Here is an 18,409-nt window from a genome sequence, read left to right as displayed (position 1 = left end):
TAATAAAATCCTTGAATTTTATGTTAATGACATTTGATGTGTATCTACTTTTTACATGATGTTTATGCAAGAGTAGTAGGATACTTGATTTTTCTGCAAAATGAAAACCACTGTGGGATCTTTTTAAATCTGCCTTTGTATATCCTGTTACCTCTGCACAGAGAGCTCTTGTGTTCTCCTGGTGAACTCTTATTTGTTGTTCAATATGATGCTCAAAAGTCTCTTAGAGGTCTCTCCCCCTACCTGAATTGGGTCTGGGAAAGTTGGTTTCTTGTTTTCCCCCTGTGTTAAGGAGCACTTAGCCAGTGTGCTCATAAGTGGCCAGTATTTATTTATGTGTCTCATAATCACCAGACTGTGAGCTCTGGAAGGATAAGGATTCCATCCTTTTCACTGTTCTAGCCCCTCTACCGAGCACAATTTGTATCACTCAAGAGACACTCATTGTTTGTTAAATGTAAGAAGACAGCTCATTGCCTGTTGCATTGACCTTAGGGTTTTGTAAGAGCAGAGAGGAAATTCCCTGGGTCTACAGGTCCCACCAGGTCTCTGCTGCTGCTGCCACCACCTCCACCGACCAAGACCAAATAGGGACAGCAGCCAGGCCCAGAGGGGCATGCACAAGCAAGGGAGGCTGGACCTTCTGTCTTCAGATAAGGAAACAGAGCCTCTCACCTCTCCCAGTGGAGAAGTGACATGCGTGGACTCTTACTTACTGGCAGTGCTTTTGCTTCAGCCTAGTGTCTCTTCCACCCACAGAGGCAATACAACACAGTGGTTAGAGCTCATCCTCTGGAGTCAGAACTCCTGGGTTTGAATTCCATCTTCACCACTTAATAACTATGTATAATCTTAGATGAGATTATGAATCTCCTCATTCTGCAATTTTCTCCTGTCTAAAAGGGGTCATTTATTCATTTACTGATTTATAATGAATAAATGAAAAAAAAGCATATAAAGTATTCAGTACGGTATCAGCAGCTTACTTACCTGAGTCTCAATAGACCTTTGTCGTCGATATTGCTGCTCTTTTACTGTTATGAAGCCTTCCTTAGAGCACACATCTTAGTTGAAAGATGGAAATAAATGATTGATTATCTAGTAGTTGGACTATTTATTTGTATTTCCTAAGTCTCAGCAGCTGTTTGTTGCGCATTTGCTTGTGCCAGCATTTGTTAAACACTTTATATAATCCACTCAATTGTGTCCCATGATCACCCTATAAAATATTATCTGCATTTGGTAAATGAAGAAATGAGCTTGAGAGAGACTGAAGCAATTTGTCCAAGGCTTGGAGAGTAGAGGACTGTCAGCCTCCCAACCACATGCGTGTTCAAGATGGAGAAATTGCAAACTGTAACCCATCAGTTGCCTTTGTTTTGACATGCTTGTTGTCAGAACTCTCTGGGACCCTTCACTCTGAAATAATTGATTCATACCTCTTCTAAGATGAGCATTTCCTTCAGATTGATTCACGTAGCCAGAAGTCGAGATACTATGTGTTCAACTGCATACTTCTGATGCAGGGCTTCCTGATGCAGATCCCAGTCTGTCCCTACTACAGCACATCACACCCTCACATTAAACTGGTTATTAACTAAGATTATGGCATCTTTTTCACTTGGGCTACTGATGAGCCAGGTCTTCTCCGTCCTGCCGTTTCTACAGAGACAAAGTGCCTCCAAGAGAGGGCAGGGTACAGAAAAGGCACTTGCTAATCATGCAGTCTTTCCTTACTGGAGAGTTTGCCTAAGGTTGTTCGTGTTTACTAACTGCACAGCGGAAACTGTTCGATGGACTGGAAGGGAAACCTCCGTATTGTGTGTGTCTACCTCGCACCAAGCTGGGAGCTATCCCTATGGATTTGGGTTATGATGAGTCCCCATCAGCCACCCATACTTCATAGTAAAGGGCATGGTAGCTCTGGGGCCTGAATCCTGCGTTTTATAGGCTGTAGAACAATAGTCTGGAAGTGTCTGTAATTATAAATTTCAGCATTCAAAGGATCTTCGTGGATTCTGTGGGGGTACTCAAAAATGTTCTCTATGGCAGGAAAGGATATAATGTATGGTTGGTTAGGGTTTTTTAACTAAGTAGTGGGAGAGGATGAGATGGTCTGTTTAAGTGCCACTTCAGAGTGGTCCAGTAGATCAGCCTGAGGTTTCTGTTCTTCACTGACATTAGAGGGCAGGAAACGGTTTTGGCCAAGGAAGGGATATTAAGCTAACGTTCTCCGATTCTGAGTATGCTTCACTCTCCGAAACAAATTTTCAATCGGGCTCCTTTTTTGCTCCTTTTTGGATAGCTTAGTTGAAATTACAGGCTCTCATCAGACTACTGTGTTTGAAACCCAGCTCTGCCACTTGCTAGCCATATGACCTTAGGCATGTGACAGAACCTTTCTAAGGCATGTTTTCTGCATCTGTAAAAGGAAGATAGTAGTAGTTTCTACCTGGTGAGGCAGTTCTGATAACTGAATGAGATAAGCCATGTAGAGGGTTTTGTACAGTGCTTAAGTAACACATAGTTCTGAGTAATGTTAGCTATTATCATTATTCTAGTAAGAAAGAACTACATTCAGAAAATGTGCCCCTGCTCCTCTTTACCTTTTCAGAGTTTTCTCTTTCAGGTCCTTCCATGGTATTAGGGGCTCAAGAAAGTGTTTTGAATTTTAACTATTGCTAGTCATAGGTGTCTATCCATCCCTACTGTACCTAGGTTGCTGATCTCCTGTGCTGTGTGTCCTAGTCCAGGAGGCAGCAGATGTTTTCTGTAAAGGACCAGAAACTAAATATCTTAGGTCTCTTGGCCACATAGAGTCACTGTCGCATATTCTTCTTCTTTTATTTAACCCTCTAAAAATGTAAAAACCATCCTTAGCTTGAGGGCCACACATAAACAATCTACAGTCCGCAGTTTGCTGATCCATATTCTCGTCTGACCCTGTGCTCTAACATGACCAAACTCTTGGAGCCTGGGGTTATTCTCTCCCATCATTCAGTTCAAATGACGCTAGTCAAAAGAACAGTAAGTTTTCATGTTAAAAATGGAATCCAGTTGGAAAATAGCACTATCTCTTCTCCCACTGCCAAGCTGCCACATGCCTTATATATAAGGAGCTTTTAAAGTTCCATTCCTGAGACCAAGAAAGGGTTCCTAAAGGAGTCCATTAGAGCCAACTTGACAAATACTCCAACTTGGATAAGCTCTGTGCCTGTGATATCACTCCAGATTCTGGAGACTCAGATTGTGATTTTAATTTTAAATTCTTGGGGTTTTGCGCCATCAGGTTTCATGTCTGGAGCAGTCATGTTTTAGGAAAATAGCGTCTGTTGCTGTGAAATAAACTAACCATAATGAACATAAGCGTGTTATTTTTTCACAGCAAAAAAAACCCACAAAAATGCAGGCAAAACCTTTGTGAAATGATAGTATTAAATTGCAAGTGACGATGGTAAAGCAAATATTTAAATTCACAGCTAAAATAGTGCGTGTCAAGTGTAATTGCCAGGGAAACCATGCCAGTTCATCATTCTGTAAGCTAATTCTCTACAGGCAGAATCATTCCACACAGTTCCAGGAAAAAATACTTCTTTTACATAAACTGCTTTCTGGCTCTTTTAAGACTGTGCAAAAGTAAGTTTTATTTATCAGGGACCGTCTTGGTCTTTGAGATCTTCATGGGCCCGAGATGTCTCTTGTGTGTGTGTACTCCTGTAGAGGGGCTATCTGAGTGGGTTTCTTCTGAACTACAGTTTTGCTGATGGGATGGCTTCATTTATCCCTAGGAGAGTTCCAGTGATGGAGGTGATGGCACTTTTGGTGAAAAGAAGGATGACAGCCGGGCAGGTGAGACTGTGTCCTTCTGAAGGCAAAGAAAAGTAAGGTCCCAGTTTGTAGTTACCCTGGAGTTCATATGTAATAAAAAATGCTGTTTTTTAAGGAGGCTCTTTTAAAAAGCCAAGTAAGTTGACCTTCATCAAACTCTCCTGCAGTCACACATGAGGCTTTAACGTGGCTCTGGCAGGCTTCCCCCACCTGGCACTGAAATTCAAACATGAAATGAATGATAATATCTGAAGTCAGGATGGAGTCTGAGAGATAAAAAGGAATCATGGTTTCATTGATTTTTCTCTTTTTTTGGAGCAAAGTTAGGGGTGTTTGGTTTGGTTTGGTTTGGTTAGTGTGTGTTTGTTTTTCTGATTCCAACTTAATGGAGGATTTGGCATTTGGAAGGCCCAGCTACACAAAAGCCCATAGTTTTACATGGAGAAGGCTACAGAGGGTCTACTTGTTCTGATGCCTTAGAGTAAGGTCCTCAAGTCATTTCTGCCCCCAGAGACAGGTAGAGTTGTATTTGAGAGATAACAGAGCCAACGACAACCTAAAGCTGTTTCTAAAGCACAGTTGCAGCCCCTCCAGCTGTGTGTAGCTCCTGAGCTGATTGTTAAGTAGGAGCTACTTTGGTTAAGTTATTGAGTCAGATTTGTTTTTATTTAGACAAAACAACAACAACCAGAAAAACCAGTCACCTTTATTTTAGTTCTGTTTGTAAATACTAATATCCTCACTGATGTTTGAAGCCCAGGATGGCTCCGACCCAGACAAATCGCCCTGGCCAGTTTCATCTGCTCTCACAGCTCGTCTCAGACGTCTGGTCACTGTTTACCAGCGCTGCAACCGCAAGGAGCTCTGCCGACCTGAAATTCTGGGGCCAGGTAACCAAGGATACTGGGTCCAGGAAGAGATGTTCAGGAGAACCTCAGAAATGGATCTCATCAACAAAGAAGCCCAAAAGAGGTAAAGCCAATGGCCACAAAGGCATGCTGAGCTGCCCAGTGGGTAAAGATGACAAGAGGGGAAGCAGATAGCTGGAGGACAAGTATGTTTGATGTTCTCATGTGAAGTTAGGTTGTCTCCAGAATTAATTAAATCCAACCTCCAGCTGTGACAGTGTCGTCGTGCTGCCTGGGGAGTCTGATGAAATCTAGGGTACCTTCTGTTCACAGTTCCCAGACATTTATGACTTTCTAATTTGACCCTCTTCTGTAAGTTAGACCCCAGTCTCTGGGGATATAGTTTAAAAACACCACACTGGCATATATCAGACCGTGTTGCTTTAGCAGCAAAGTGAATAGTATGCATTTAAAGCTGCCTTATTATACCTACCAGTCCTTATCAAGCCTTTGAGAGCAATAAGTACCATAAAATGCCAACCCAGAAGGAAAATTAGCAGAAGGAAAAATAAATATAACCAGGAGTTACTTGTCCATGTGAGAGTTAGCTAAAAATGGCTACAGAAGGACAGCACAGGCTAGGAATGATGCCACCAGAAAATATCAACAAAGTCCCAGTTGTTAGGTCTTTATAGCTCTCTATCCTTGCTGTAACATCTAGTGAATTAAAAGAACGCCACATAAGTGAAGTCAGTTACTTCTATGTACTCCTTCTGGCTTTATGGAATTTGGTAATTCAGGGAAGATATTTCTCCCAGGTTTCACAGCTCCAAAGAGAAGAGCCAGGGCAGGGCCCCTTTTTCCCTGTTTCTTACTCTTCCTCTGACCTCCCCACCCTACTCCTAGCCTGACTCCCTCTGGAGGTGGAGAATACCGTGCCCAAGAGGCCTTCGTAAAGACTGTGGTGGTGTATAATAGTTCAGCTCCCTTAAGTCATTATCTTAATCCTGCAGGATATTAAGACCAGAGAAACTTTGTATCCTAGAGAAGATAATTGATATGGGCACCCTGTCTACATAAAACCAGAAAGCAAGCCAGTGTGAGATAGGGAATCAGGGGAGGTGTATGACTGAGGGAGTTGTTTCCCTTCTCTGGACCAGGTTCCTCATGTGTAAAGTAAAGGAGGTTAATTTAATGGTCTGGAAGGTCCCTCCAGGATTCTATGATTCTGTGTTGTCATATGGGGGCCGGGGGGGCGGGGGGGTGGCGGGTATAAAGCAAAATAGTTAAGCATACATAGTATTTTGAAACTCTTTATCTCCCACAAGAGGAAATTAACTAGGTAATCTCTAAAATTGATGAATCAAGAGATAGCAAGTATGTACACATGATTTAGAAATAAAGAGGTAAATAGCAGAAGAAAAAGTTGAAAGAGGTGGTAGGATGATAGGCTGTTTTTATTGTAATCCTCTCAGCCCAATTTCACTTAAACAAAAATAAACAGAACAGACAGACCAGCTCTAGCTACTTTCCTAATGTCATGGGCTCTCCTAGTAGACGCTCAATAAATAGTTGTTGGCTTTTTTGTTAGAAAGAAGGAAAAACAGCTCTCTCTCCCTTTCTGATTTTATCTCAAGGTGGACTAGGAGAGAGCAAGCAGACTTCTACAGAACAGTGTCTTCTTTTGGTGTTGTTTATGATCAAGAAAAGAAAACTTTTGACTGGACACAGTTCCGCATCATTTCCCGTTTGGACAAGAAGTCAGATGAGAGCCTGGAACACTATTTTTATAGCTTTGTGGCCATGTGCCGGAACGTCTGTCATCTGCCTGCATGGAAAGATAGTGGTAAGAAAGCTCTGTGAGTCTATCCCAGATGAGACAAGGAAACAACAGGCTTATTTTTGAGGTACAGAGTTACTTGAGGTGTAGTTATGAAAGTGAAGTCTACCTGAAGAATTCAAGTAAAGACAAGTGGGTTTTCACAAATTCATGTACTTCTAATTGGGTCCACCCTCATAAGATAAAATATCTCTCCCAAAATTATGTAACTCCAACAAAAATTAAAATTGAGATTAAAACCTCACAGAAATATTGAGGGACTACTATTAATTACCTTCTCCAAAATATAGTTTTATTTTTTTTTAATCTCAGAGAGATTTCTCCTATTATGAACTTTGCACCTTCCTTAGATTAAATCTTAATAACTTTAACTTTCTCGTATATTGACTCGTAGCTATAGAAAGTAAGTGGCTGTCATTTAAACAGCCCCTGATCTGACAGGCACCCCTTCTGAGACATTTCTTCCTGATTGGAATTTGCAGCAGCTTCCTCCTAGTCCCTCTTCAGCCTCACTTTGTAGATAATGTTGCTTTGGAGTGGATGATTATGTTTTAGGAAAGCTAAAACAAACGTTGAGCCTGTCCAGGTTGGGTTCTGAGCCGATGACAGCATGCACCGATGTCCCAACTTTTGCCCCCCTGTGGCATGGTTACTACATTTTCATTAAAGCCACGGGCTGGATAGATTGGAAAGATCTAGACCTCGGAGTCACACTGACGAGACCTGGACTCAAATCCTGGTTCTGCTACCTTGAGCAAGTTAGCTTATCTCAGCCTCCTTCCTCATCCTTAAAACAGGGATGATGATGGGGTATCATAGAACTTTTGTGAGAAGTAAGTAGCATGTACCGGGCTCATCGTACATGCTTATTGAATGGGAACTAGTATTATTTCCAGAACTGAAGTTTTCATGCTCTTCTTTCACCCGCACTGGGTCTGTCCTTGTTTCATAAAAACCTTCCCTTCTCTTTTAGCTTTTCTTTTGAGCAGGGGCACACACACCTAAGACTGCCATGCTGAGGAGCCAGGGAGTTAAACTGTAAGACCAAAAATGCAGGGGCTCAGGTGGGCAGTGAGTGTCCGAGGGCTGCCTTAAGTGATAGGCTCTGCATTTACCTTTCTAGGTGCCCCAGATCCCACCATCTACGTTGAACCCATCACCGAGGAACGGGCCGCAAGAACTCTGTACCGCATTGAACTGTTACGGAAGGTCCGAGAGCAAGTGCTGAAGTGTCCCCAGCTGCACGAACGCCTCCAGCTCTGCAGGCCCAGCCTCTACCTCCCAGTCTGGTGGGAGTGTGGGAAGCATGATCGAGACCTGCTCATTGGTACCGCCAAACATGGGCTGAACCGCACTGACTATTACATCATGACTGACCCTCAGCTCTCCTTCCTAGACGCCTACAGAAACTATGCCCAGCATAAAAGAACTGACACCCAGGCACCAGAAAGTCTCTGTTGCCTTTACCAGACCAACTCCAAACTATATGAATCCCTTACATATACTCAAATGAACAGGACTTCAGAGTCCCTTGAAAGTGAACCTGAGAATCTAGTGAAAATAGAAGGTAGAGGTGATCATCTCAATCCACCTGGGGGCAGTCTATCTGACATGACTTGTGAAAACTTTATTTCTAAAGTTCAGGATGTCATTTCCATCACCCATGATGACAGTCTACTCCCTGAGTCCTTAGAGAGCGTGATGTATGGTAAGAAGGCTCTCAGCCGAGAGCTAGGCTCTTTTCAGGAGAGCCCAAGCACCAATACAGAATCCAGAAGAGATGCTGATGCCATCTCAGCAAGCAAAGATGGGAACCTCCAGCTTGGCAGCCATGAGGCAGAACTAGCTTCAGGTCCCTCTTTGATGGATAGTTTAGAAGCAGGAGTAGCTCAAATGAACATTAAAAATGAGAAACATCTGTTGATGTCTCTTTCAAAGGAAGGGGAACTTTGCTGTAGTGAGGCAGGGCAGAGACCTGAAAGCATCGGGCAGCTAGAAGCCCACTGCTTAGCTTCCCGTTCCTTGGATCAAGGAAATGAAAGCGGGTTTGTAGATATGTGCAATCTTAGTGTCTGTGACTCCAAAATAAACCTGTCATCGGATCAGCAATTAATTGATTTATTAGAAAACAAAAGTTTAGAAAATAAATTGATTTTGAGTCAGAACCACAGTGATGAGGAGGAGGAAGAGGAGGAAAATGAGGAGGAAAACTTAGACATGGCGTCAGGCATGAGGGAAAGGCCAGAGGTTTTGCATCTAGCCGAACCCACTGCTGATATCCCAAGGGAAAAGAGCCTAGGCTTCCATGTAGATGAAGCCAAGAAAGTAAGCATGGAAGCCGTAAGCCAGAATCCTGGACCGCCAGGGGCTTTTCCTCAAGCAGCCTGTCAGTGTCACTGCAAACACATGGAGAGGTGGACACGTGGCCTCGAGAATGATGAGTTTGAAGTGGAGAAACCCAAGGGTTATAACCCAGACCTGTACAAAAGCAAAACTAATAACATCACAATGGAAGGTGAGCCGACTGCTATTCCATCAGAGCCATTTCAAATGAAGCATGAACTTTTAAAAGAACCTTGGAAAGAAAATGCAGAAGGGAAAAAAGATTTCCTTACATATACTCTTGAAGGAAGTGAACTCAAGTCAGAAGACATGGATTTTGAGAGTAAAGATGATTATGACAGAGATGGAAATTGCCATAATCAAGGTACAGTATGTGGGATCTTGTATTTTGGATAAGCCAATGCTCACATGACAGGGAAGGAGAGCAAGTGGGGAGTGTTAGGAGTTTTACAGCTTCTGAAACGACCTACCTACACTCATGATGTGCTTAAAACCAAAGGTCACAGGCATTGGTCTGAAACTGAGACAGAGTAGCTTAACTGTGGTCATTCCAGACAATTGAAGATGATTGTAGACAATCAGAGCCCTTTTGCTGCTGAACACAGCCGTGGGACTGTGGGCTTTTGTACAATAGATGCTAGATAGCAGTGTCAAGGGGAAGCAATTTGTTCTTGGGCTAGATAGGGTGCTTCACAGTGGTTAAAGTAGAACAGCCTGGGAATGTCAGGAACCTTCAATTTAATATAGGTATAGTTAATTTTTCAGGAATTCCACAAAACTACAAATAAATGTGATCTTTATTAAGGTGAGCAAAGATAGCACCATTTATTCATGTCATTGTCAAAACCCTGTGATTTAATGGTGGTGCATTTGGTTTAGATTCCTTTCAGTAACTCAACAGAAATAAAAGTAACAAAATTACAAGTAACATGACAAAAATATGAATAGATTTGATCTTTTAAATAAGGAAATCTTAGACAAGGATTCAGGTCAGAAGGAATTTTAAAATGTTAAGAATCTAGATGGCCCTGAGATTTTTATATGCTTTGCAGTGATATAAATACGATGATTAGAGATCCTGAGCAACAACAAATGGGTTTTAACTTCATTACTGTTGTTGTAATTTCTTCAGACCCACGAGGGCATATTAGGGTGAACAAGAAATGGTTCTAGGGGCCGGCCCCGTGGCCGAGTGGTTAAATTCACACGCTCCGCTGCAGCAGCCCAGGGTTTCGCTGGTTCGGATCCTGAGTGCGGACATGGCACTGCTCGTCAGGCCACATTGAGGAGGCGTCCCACATGCCACAAAGAAGGACCCACAACTAAGATATACAACTATGTGCCGGGGGGATTTGGGGAGATAAAGCAGGAAGAAAAAAAAAAAAAGAAAAATGGTTCTGTTTATTCTCATTGTTACCAAAAAAAAAAAATTCCCGTTCATGCCTGGCCCGATGCCGAGTGCGATGCTCAGGGATTTAGACACAGCCTCTCCCTTCTGGAGCACTGACTTTATATTAAAGAGGAAGAGAGATGAGCTAAGCTAAACTCCCTTGGGTTAACTAGCTTCCTTTTATTTTTAAAGTACCCCACCTTTGGTTTTAGTCATCGTGATTTGTGACTGTCATAGGAAGAGTTCTGAACTCAAATTAAAATTTGCACACTAGCTGGGATAGGGACAGAGAAGCTGAATTGAAAGCAGCTTAATCGACTTGTAGCCCCAACTGACCCAGGAGGAACCAGTCTACGACTGTGCCCATCCTTCTCATGGAGGCCACAAAGGATCACTATCATGTGTTGAATTAATAAAACCCACATTGCTTTTTGTACCATTGTAGGGAATATCACCAAATAATCAGTCCTTGGAAATCCAGATAGTCAATGAATACAGGGTAAAGAAGAGTATGGTTTAGAGAAGGACTGGTCCTGCACTGATGTCCTTTGGGGGCAGTGCTGAGTTGGGGTGGAAGGCAGCAGTAAAGTTGATAAGCTTTGATGAGCATCGCGCACACCTGTGGGTGGGGATCCCTTGCACCACTGCTTTTAAAAGTGCTTTTGCAGACATCACAAGGGATCCTCCACACAGATGAGAGGTGGAGTAGGTGGGGCAGGGAGGGTTAGCCCTGTTTCTGAGGCTGGAAATCTACAGCTGAAGGAGCAGGAATTAGTACAGCTGTCAGGGCCAGCCCCGAGGTCTCCTGGCTCCTTTTCCAGGGTTTTCTCTCACACACCATTTGGTTTTCCTTAAAACTTAAATCCAACTCCTCTGCTTAAAACCTTTTAGTTGTGCTCCCCATTGGATCTAGAATAAAGCTTGAATTGTCCATCATGGCCTAAAGGACTTAGCATAGTCTAGATGATTCTACCCCTCCCACCTCATCTTTGTACTTTTCCCCTGGGTGGCTCTTAGTTCCGCAGCATCTCCAGAATACCCTTCCCCATTGCCCCCTTGTCTTCTTGAGTGTTCTCTCCTTCGAGAGGCTCTCTCTACAGCCTTTCCTTCTACCAGTAACTTCTCCCCTCTTATTCCCTGTCTCAGCACCTTGTTTCTTTCCCTTTATAGCACTTACCACAGTTTATCTTTGTAGTTAGTCATTTATCACCATTTTCCTGTCTTTCCCTCATGAAACTGTAAGAGCCTTGAGGGCTAGGGCCTCATCTATCTTGTTTATCCTTGAATCCTCTGGCCTGGTAAGGCCCTCTTCATGGTCAGGTGTCCCTGCAGCTCCCTAGGAGACTTGTTGCATGGTCAAAAGTGACATCTTCACATTTCAGAGGTTGGACATTCCTTGTCATTCCACCAAGAAAGGAGATTCACAAATTTTCCTGCCCTGGATAATTTGCTACCCTCTCTTAGTTCCCTGTCATTACTGGTAAGTGAATCTTTGAAGATCCACTTCACATTGATAATAAGCTTTCACCACTGAAGCTTGAAAGAATGAATTGCATTTTCATTTCTTTCCGTTAGTGAAGTAATTTAAGTGTTCTAGGTTTCTTTGCATCATTTTTTATATGAATCAGGTCTATTTTACCTTTGTTGTAAGTTTAATGACTTTTCATCCTTCATCATTAGTATCAGTCTCTAGCTGTGTTACATTTCATAGACTGTCCCTTCAAATGTATCAAAGTATGACAGTGTTTAGTTTCCTCTTACCCACTATACCAGTGTAGAAGTCACTTTGTGACTTTGTGGTCATTCATCTCCTCTCACTCTTGGATACAGAGAAAAATATCCTTTCTGTTTTCTTTTGTTGTTGTTATCTTGGGGTGTAGATGCAAACTCTTATCAGATGATTTGCATAGGTAGCCCTAGAGCAGGATCTGCTTTTATGGCTTAACTGGTAAGGTTCTTCTAGAAATAGAAGGCATGGTAATTAATATTCAGTTTAAAATAAATTAGCACAGAATGGACTAATCATAATAATAGAGATCAAGGGGCTGGCCCAGTGGCATAGTGGTTAAGTTCACACACTCTGCTTCAGTGGCCCCGGGTTCGCCAGTTCAGATCCCAGGCATGGACCTAGCACCACTTGTCAAGCCAGGCTGTGGTGGCATCCCACATAAAATAGAGGAAGATTGGCAACAGATGTTAGCTCAGGGCCAGTCTTCCTCAGACACACGCACGCGCATGCACACACACGATCAGATGCCCTGATCTTTCAGATCACTACTATCTCCCAAGTACCCAATGAGTGTTTTTAACCTTTCTTCCCAGATTATCCAGGGAAATACTCAGAAGAAGAGAGCAAGAGCTCGACATCGGGCATCACAGGAGACCTGGTGGAGGACTTGCAGGAGGCTCGGGCTCCCACCATCGCTCAGCTGCTCCAGGAGAAAACCCTCTATTCCTTCTCCGAGTGGCCAAAGGTACCTCCTGCAGCTTGCATTCCCCACTCAAAGCATTCTCAGCTTTGAATCCTTTATCTTTACATTTCAGAGTATTTCTGAATAACAGACTGAGAGAGATGTTTAATATCTTTAAAAGGTATTAGTTATGTAACATTTGAACATTAAGGATATATGCACTTGACTAATTAGACCGTAAGACGAAAGTGTCAGTTGTCTTCATATTTACAGCACTGTAACTTTAATTTTCATCCTGCAGGCTATGAAATTATTTTAAGGCTTGTAAAGTGGGTACATCTGAGTGTGCTCTTTTCTAATCAGCTCCTTCTGGTTAGAAAACTTAACGCTTGATCTCAAGGGACTAAGTGAATTTGGGTAACTTGGTACTTATCCCTCATAGGTTGTGTTCTTTTTTATAGGATCGCGTGATAATCAACCGCCTAGATAATATCTGCCATGTGGTGTTAAAGGGGAAGTGGCCCTCCAGCCAGCAGTATGAGCCCTCAGGCACAGTGCCTGCCCCTGTGTTAACCAGCAGTGCTGGCTCTCGAAGCAGCCTCTCGGAGCCAGAGGCATCAGAACACAGCTTCAGCAGTGGTGCAGCATTGGTGGCCCAGATCCAGAAGGTGCGGCCGTGAGAATGGTGTTGACCATGAAACAAAGAATAGGAGACACTTTGCGCTTCTCAACTGAGTCATTCATTCAACAAATATTTACTGAATGAATAGGATTGATTTATTTATTTGTTTGTTTTTGTAAAGCCATTAGTGTTAATTGAGGAATTTGGATTTTATCCTGTAGGCAGCAGAGAGCTATTAAAAGTTTTGGAGCAGGGAAATGGATGATGAGAGCAGCGTTTTGCAGCTCAACTGGAGTGGTATGCAGATTTATGGGAGATGAGGATCAGGAAAGGGAAGTGCCTCAGAGGTTGGGAGGCCAAGTGCAGCCTGATGAAGAGAAAGGTTCTAGACTAGATTAGTGGCAGGGTGGATACAAATAAAGGGGAGAGAAGTGGCAGGCATGATGCAATAACTAATAGCTATATAAGGAAAGGGAGGCAGGAATGGATCCATGTGTTCAACACTTGGAGGATCAAGAGAAGGATGGCAGCTGATAGAAAGAGGGGAAATCAAAGCAGGAATGAGTTTTGTAAACTCAAAACTCAAGATTCATTGGCGATATGTTGTCAGCACACTGGGTGCTCACTCTCAGCTACACATTGGAATCCACCAGGGCCTTGAAGAGCTGCTGATTCTGATTTAATTGGTCTAGGGTGTGGACTGAGCTTTGGAATTTTTGTTTAACTTTCCAGTTGATTCTGATGTACAGCTGAGGTTGAGCTTCCCCAAATTATAACTTTGCAACTCCAAGAGTTCATGAACTAGCAGGTTTAGCAACATCTGGAAACCTGTTATAACTGCAGATTCTCAGGCCCACTGAAGTACAGTGTGCATTTTAACAAGCTAGCCAGGTGATTTGGTACTAAAGTTTGAGAAGGCTTGAGTTAGAAGAACCTCACAGAAGAGGACTACAAATCCTACCAGGCCCAAGGCAGTCAGGCCTGGGGAAGCACTGGCATTCAGCCACAGAATGGTGTTCACACCCCTCTTGCCACTTGTGTGTGTTCACAGGAGAGCTTCTTGGCTCCAGTATTCATAAAGGATGAACAAAAGCACAGACGTCATTACGAGTTTGAGGTGGAGAGGGATGCAAAGGCTCGGAGCCTGGAACAGTTCTCTGCCACCCATGGGCACCGTCCCATCGTCCTCAACGGCTGGCATGGGGAGTCAGCAATGGACCTCTCCTGCACATCAGAGGGGTCCCCAGGAGCCACATCACCTTTCCCAGTGAACACCAGCACCCCTAAGATTGGGGCTATCAGTTCCCTTCAAGGAGCCCTTGGCATGGACTTATCTGGGATTCTACAAGCTGGCCTTATTCACCCAGTGACCGGACAGATCATCAATGGAAGCCTCAGAAGAGATGACGCTGCCTCAAGGAGGCGGAGAGGGAGACGGAAACATGTTGAAGGAGGGATGGACCTCATCTTTTTGAAGGAGCAAACACTTCAGGCAGGAATCTTGGTGGGTATATGAAGCCATTAAGTAAAAACATCGACCTTTCTACACTGAGCAACAAACCCTTCTTCCTCAGACACAAAAGTTTTTGGTCTATAGATCTTTTATGCCTGTATCAGTTGTCCTACTTATTTTCATTATGTCCTCATTATAAGCTGCTCTTAGTCTTTTCTAGAAATAGGTATTGATCCATTAAGGGCCCTTAGTCTGCATGCAACCTGGAGAAATGAGCCAGGAGGTCTTATCATTTCAAATAGAAACAATCCAAATCCTCCAGTGTTTCGGAAGAGCCACTGGTGATTGAATGAGAAGAGCAAGACAGCAGGGTTGAGTTTGCAGCAGCGTTGCTCCAGGTTAGTGGGCTTTCCAGGAGCTGGGGAGAAGGAACAGGAGTCAGGACTTCCTGAATGTTGATTCTGGCTCTACTACTTGATTTCCTAGGCAACACTGAACACACCACCAAGCCTCACCTTGTTTCTCTGTTTAGTGGGGCAGCAGCGTCTACCACAGAGAGTTGCTGTGAGGATCCACTGAGATCACACTAAGACATTCTAAACTCAAGGGAGATCATTGTAAAGAGCAGAAAAGGTTGGAAACTGTACACCTGATCAAGAAAGATCCCCTTAGACTGCTTAATGCATTGACTTCTCCTTGTATTTTGGTTTTTCCTATTTATTGAATTTTGAGCTCCAAAACAGGAACCACATTTCATGTTTTCTTATTTTTAAAGGAATAATAATTACCAGTATTTGTCAAGTGCTTACTATGTGCCAGGGACTGTGTTCAGGGTTTTACCTGCTTGTCCTATGTGATCCTCACAACAAAGCGATGCAGGTGCCGTTATTATTCCCATTTTATGGAGGAGGAAACTTGAGGCTTATGAGCATTAAATAATTTGCCCAAGATTATCCAGCTAGTAAGTAGCAGGTCAGAGAACCATGGACTTTGTTGTCTAGAGCTTTATTACTAAGGCATATTGTTTGGAATATGTCTTCCTCTTAGACTTTCTATATAATTTGGGAAACTGAAGTGGCAGGGCTTTTTTTCCCTGTCCAGTACTGCAAGATTTAAAGAAGCTTGTCTCATTTTGTAGGGGCACAAAGCCATAGTTTCTCTGTAATGATCGTAGAAATCCAATGGGATGACTGATAAATTTTTTCCCTTGGCCACAGAGTATTTTTTAAATTTATTATGCAAGCATTTATTTAGCACTGACCTTGTAGACCCAGTTATAGGCAGTGGGAATACAGACATGTGTAAGATAGGCATTTGAACTATAGAGAGAGAAATGGGTAAGTAAATTGCAATGTGGCATTTTCTGTTGGGTGCAGACCTGAGCGTGCTGTAGGGGGACAGGAAGTGGAGCAGCCAGTATCGCCTGGGTTTGTCAGTGATGGTGACAAAGGAGGTAACACTGAACCTGAGTAGGTAGAGGGTAATTAAAGTTTACCAGGTAGACAAGAATAGGAGAGGAACATTCAGGTGGAGGGAACAGCCAACATGTGCAAGAGTTTATGTGTGGGTCATAATTCTTTCAAAAACCCAGCAGAGTACAGTCATGTGTCACTTAAGGATGGGGACACGTTCTGAGAATTGCATTGTTGTGCGAACATCATAGAGTGTATTTACACAGACCTAGATAGTATAGCACACTGCACACACCTAGGCTCTGTGGTACTGATCTTAGGGGACCACCGTCATATATGCGGTCCGTTGTTGACTGAAATGTCATCGTGCAGTGCTTGACTATAATATTAGGGTGGAAATAGATAGAAAGAGTCAAAGAACACCTTATGTGTTTTTCCTTTAGAAACTAGTTTTCATTCTGTCGTGATTAACTGCACATAATTGTTTTTCCTTTTTCCAGGAAGTCCATGAAGACCCAGGACCGGCCCCCCTAAGCACCTCACACCCAGAAGGGCCAGTCCCTGCCACCTCGGCCCCTGAGCCAGCCCCAGCAGCCAGCAGCCAGGCTGAGAAAGCCATTCCCAGCAAGAGTCTGCTTGACTGGCTGAGACAACAGGCTGACTACTCCTTAGAAGTTCCTGGCTTTGGAGCAGTAAGTGTTGGTGCTGCCTGAGACTGCGGCTTACTTCCTGCTAACTCGATGCCCTTTTTGATAAGGAGCATGCAGAGGGAGGCCAGGAAGTTTGGGAGAAATCTGTGTCAACTAAGAACATCATTTTAAAGTTTGGGGTTTTTTTTTTACGTTTAGATTTCGATTAAGTTTTCCAATAATAGAAATTACAGTGCATGTCAGAATGCTGTGCCAAGCGGTAGACATGCAGAATCTTATGAGGACAGAACTGGCCTAGGCTCAGCCCCCTTCTCTCTCCAGAATTGCCACACAGTGTCATAAGCTCACAGAGAGATCTTTAGGTTGCATAAATGCTGCCAATTCATGAAAACGTTCTTGTGTATTCTCTTCAAGTTAATATGTCACTACTTTGCAGGGATGTTTTACACTTACTGCTTTGGGACTTTTCCTCAAGTCCTCTCAGTGCCTTTGCCATAGATCCTCCAGGTTAGGAGTCTGTAGGAGAGGGCTCCTGAGCACTGATGTCTTCTCTGGGTTTTTCTTTCTTCATTTGCTCATTTACCCCACCACTGTCTTTGTCCTGGGGAATGTCTGATTAATAAGATAGAGAGGTGGAGAGCTCACAAGAAAAAAAGGAGAATGGATTCACGGATGCACACCCTACATAGATAGACAAAGCCCACCAGGTAGGTGGCAGTGGAGAGAGAATTGGGAAAATGATTAGGAGGAAAAGGCTAGAAATTAAGCAGTGCCCTGGGAGACGGTGGGTCTGCTGGGGTATTCTAGTCCGGAGGGCCAGGAGGCCCACACAGCCTGTTTTTGCAGCTTACTGCAGGAATGCTTGCTTCAAGGAGAGAGCCTAGCTGAGGGCCAAGTGGCTGTTTCCTTCAGCCTAACTTGATTGAGTCCTGTGCAGAGGGTCATTAATGAGAAAATAGCAAACCCAGATGAAAAGCACCAACCTCCTCAGAAGAATCTGTGACAGAATGTAATGTTGATTTCCATTTGCCTCCTAGAATTTTTCAGACAAACCAAAGCAGAGGAGGCCACGCTGTAAGGAACCTGGAAAATTAGATGTCAACTCCCTGAGCGGAGAAGAGAGGGTTCCTGCTGTCTCCAAGGAGCCAGGACTGAGGGTAAGGAAGATGGTCATGTCATGGTAGAGCCAAGCCTTCATAGAAACAAATCACCAGCTGGGAGCGGGTAGCTGGGTGACATTTTCTGAGAGGACAAGAGGCCAGTATGGAAAGTTGATAAGTAGTGATAAGTGGGGCTGGGGCATCTTGGGCAGTGGTATGACTTCCCGGAGTCATTTGTTTTCAGCCTTTATCTTTTCATTTAAGTTTGTGCTTAAACCATTCCCGAAAGTTCGTATTTTTTACTCCATATTTGTGGAGAGTTACAGGGAAAAGATACATTAACTCTTGTCAGGAGTCTGTTTCAAGTGTTCAACAAACTTCTATTATTGGAAATTTTCATTTTCTAATCTCAGTTTTCCTGGCTACCATTTAAGACGTTTCCTTCTGGTGTCCTCACTGGCAATGAAAAACAGCTGACTCCGAGCACTGCCCTTTTCCTATTATAGAATCAT

The 18,409-nt window shown here is 43.4% G+C and overlaps 1 protein-coding gene across 5 annotated transcripts in view; it reads left to right on the top strand.

Annotated features, from left to right (window-relative positions):
* The window catches only part of CHD6 (chromodomain helicase DNA binding protein 6), a 203,103-nt gene that overhangs the window by 174,751 nt on the left and 9,943 nt on the right, over positions 1 to 18,409 (top strand). For all 5 annotated transcript variants that reach the window (XM_070589234.1, XM_070589235.1, XM_070589236.1 and 2 more), the window contains 9 exons: positions 3,789 to 3,849; positions 4,584 to 4,800; positions 6,314 to 6,522; positions 7,640 to 9,223; positions 12,572 to 12,723; positions 13,122 to 13,328; positions 14,334 to 14,786; positions 16,648 to 16,839; positions 17,835 to 17,954. In XM_070589234.1, the coding sequence (XP_070445335.1) occupies positions 3,789 to 3,849; positions 4,584 to 4,800; positions 6,314 to 6,522; positions 7,640 to 9,223; positions 12,572 to 12,723; positions 13,122 to 13,328; positions 14,334 to 14,786; positions 16,648 to 16,839; positions 17,835 to 17,954 (3,195 nt within the window). The remainder of the gene's footprint in view (positions 1 to 3,788; positions 3,850 to 4,583; positions 4,801 to 6,313; positions 6,523 to 7,639; positions 9,224 to 12,571; positions 12,724 to 13,121; positions 13,329 to 14,333; positions 14,787 to 16,647; positions 16,840 to 17,834; positions 17,955 to 18,409) is intronic.

Source organism: Equus przewalskii, chromosome 21, assembly GCF_037783145.1.
Source record: "Equus przewalskii isolate Varuska chromosome 21, EquPr2, whole genome shotgun sequence".
NCBI classification, from domain to species: Eukaryota; Metazoa; Chordata; class Mammalia; order Perissodactyla; family Equidae; genus Equus; species Equus przewalskii.
Note: the sequence above shows the minus strand (reverse complement) of the source record. Positions and strands in the feature narration are given on the sequence as shown.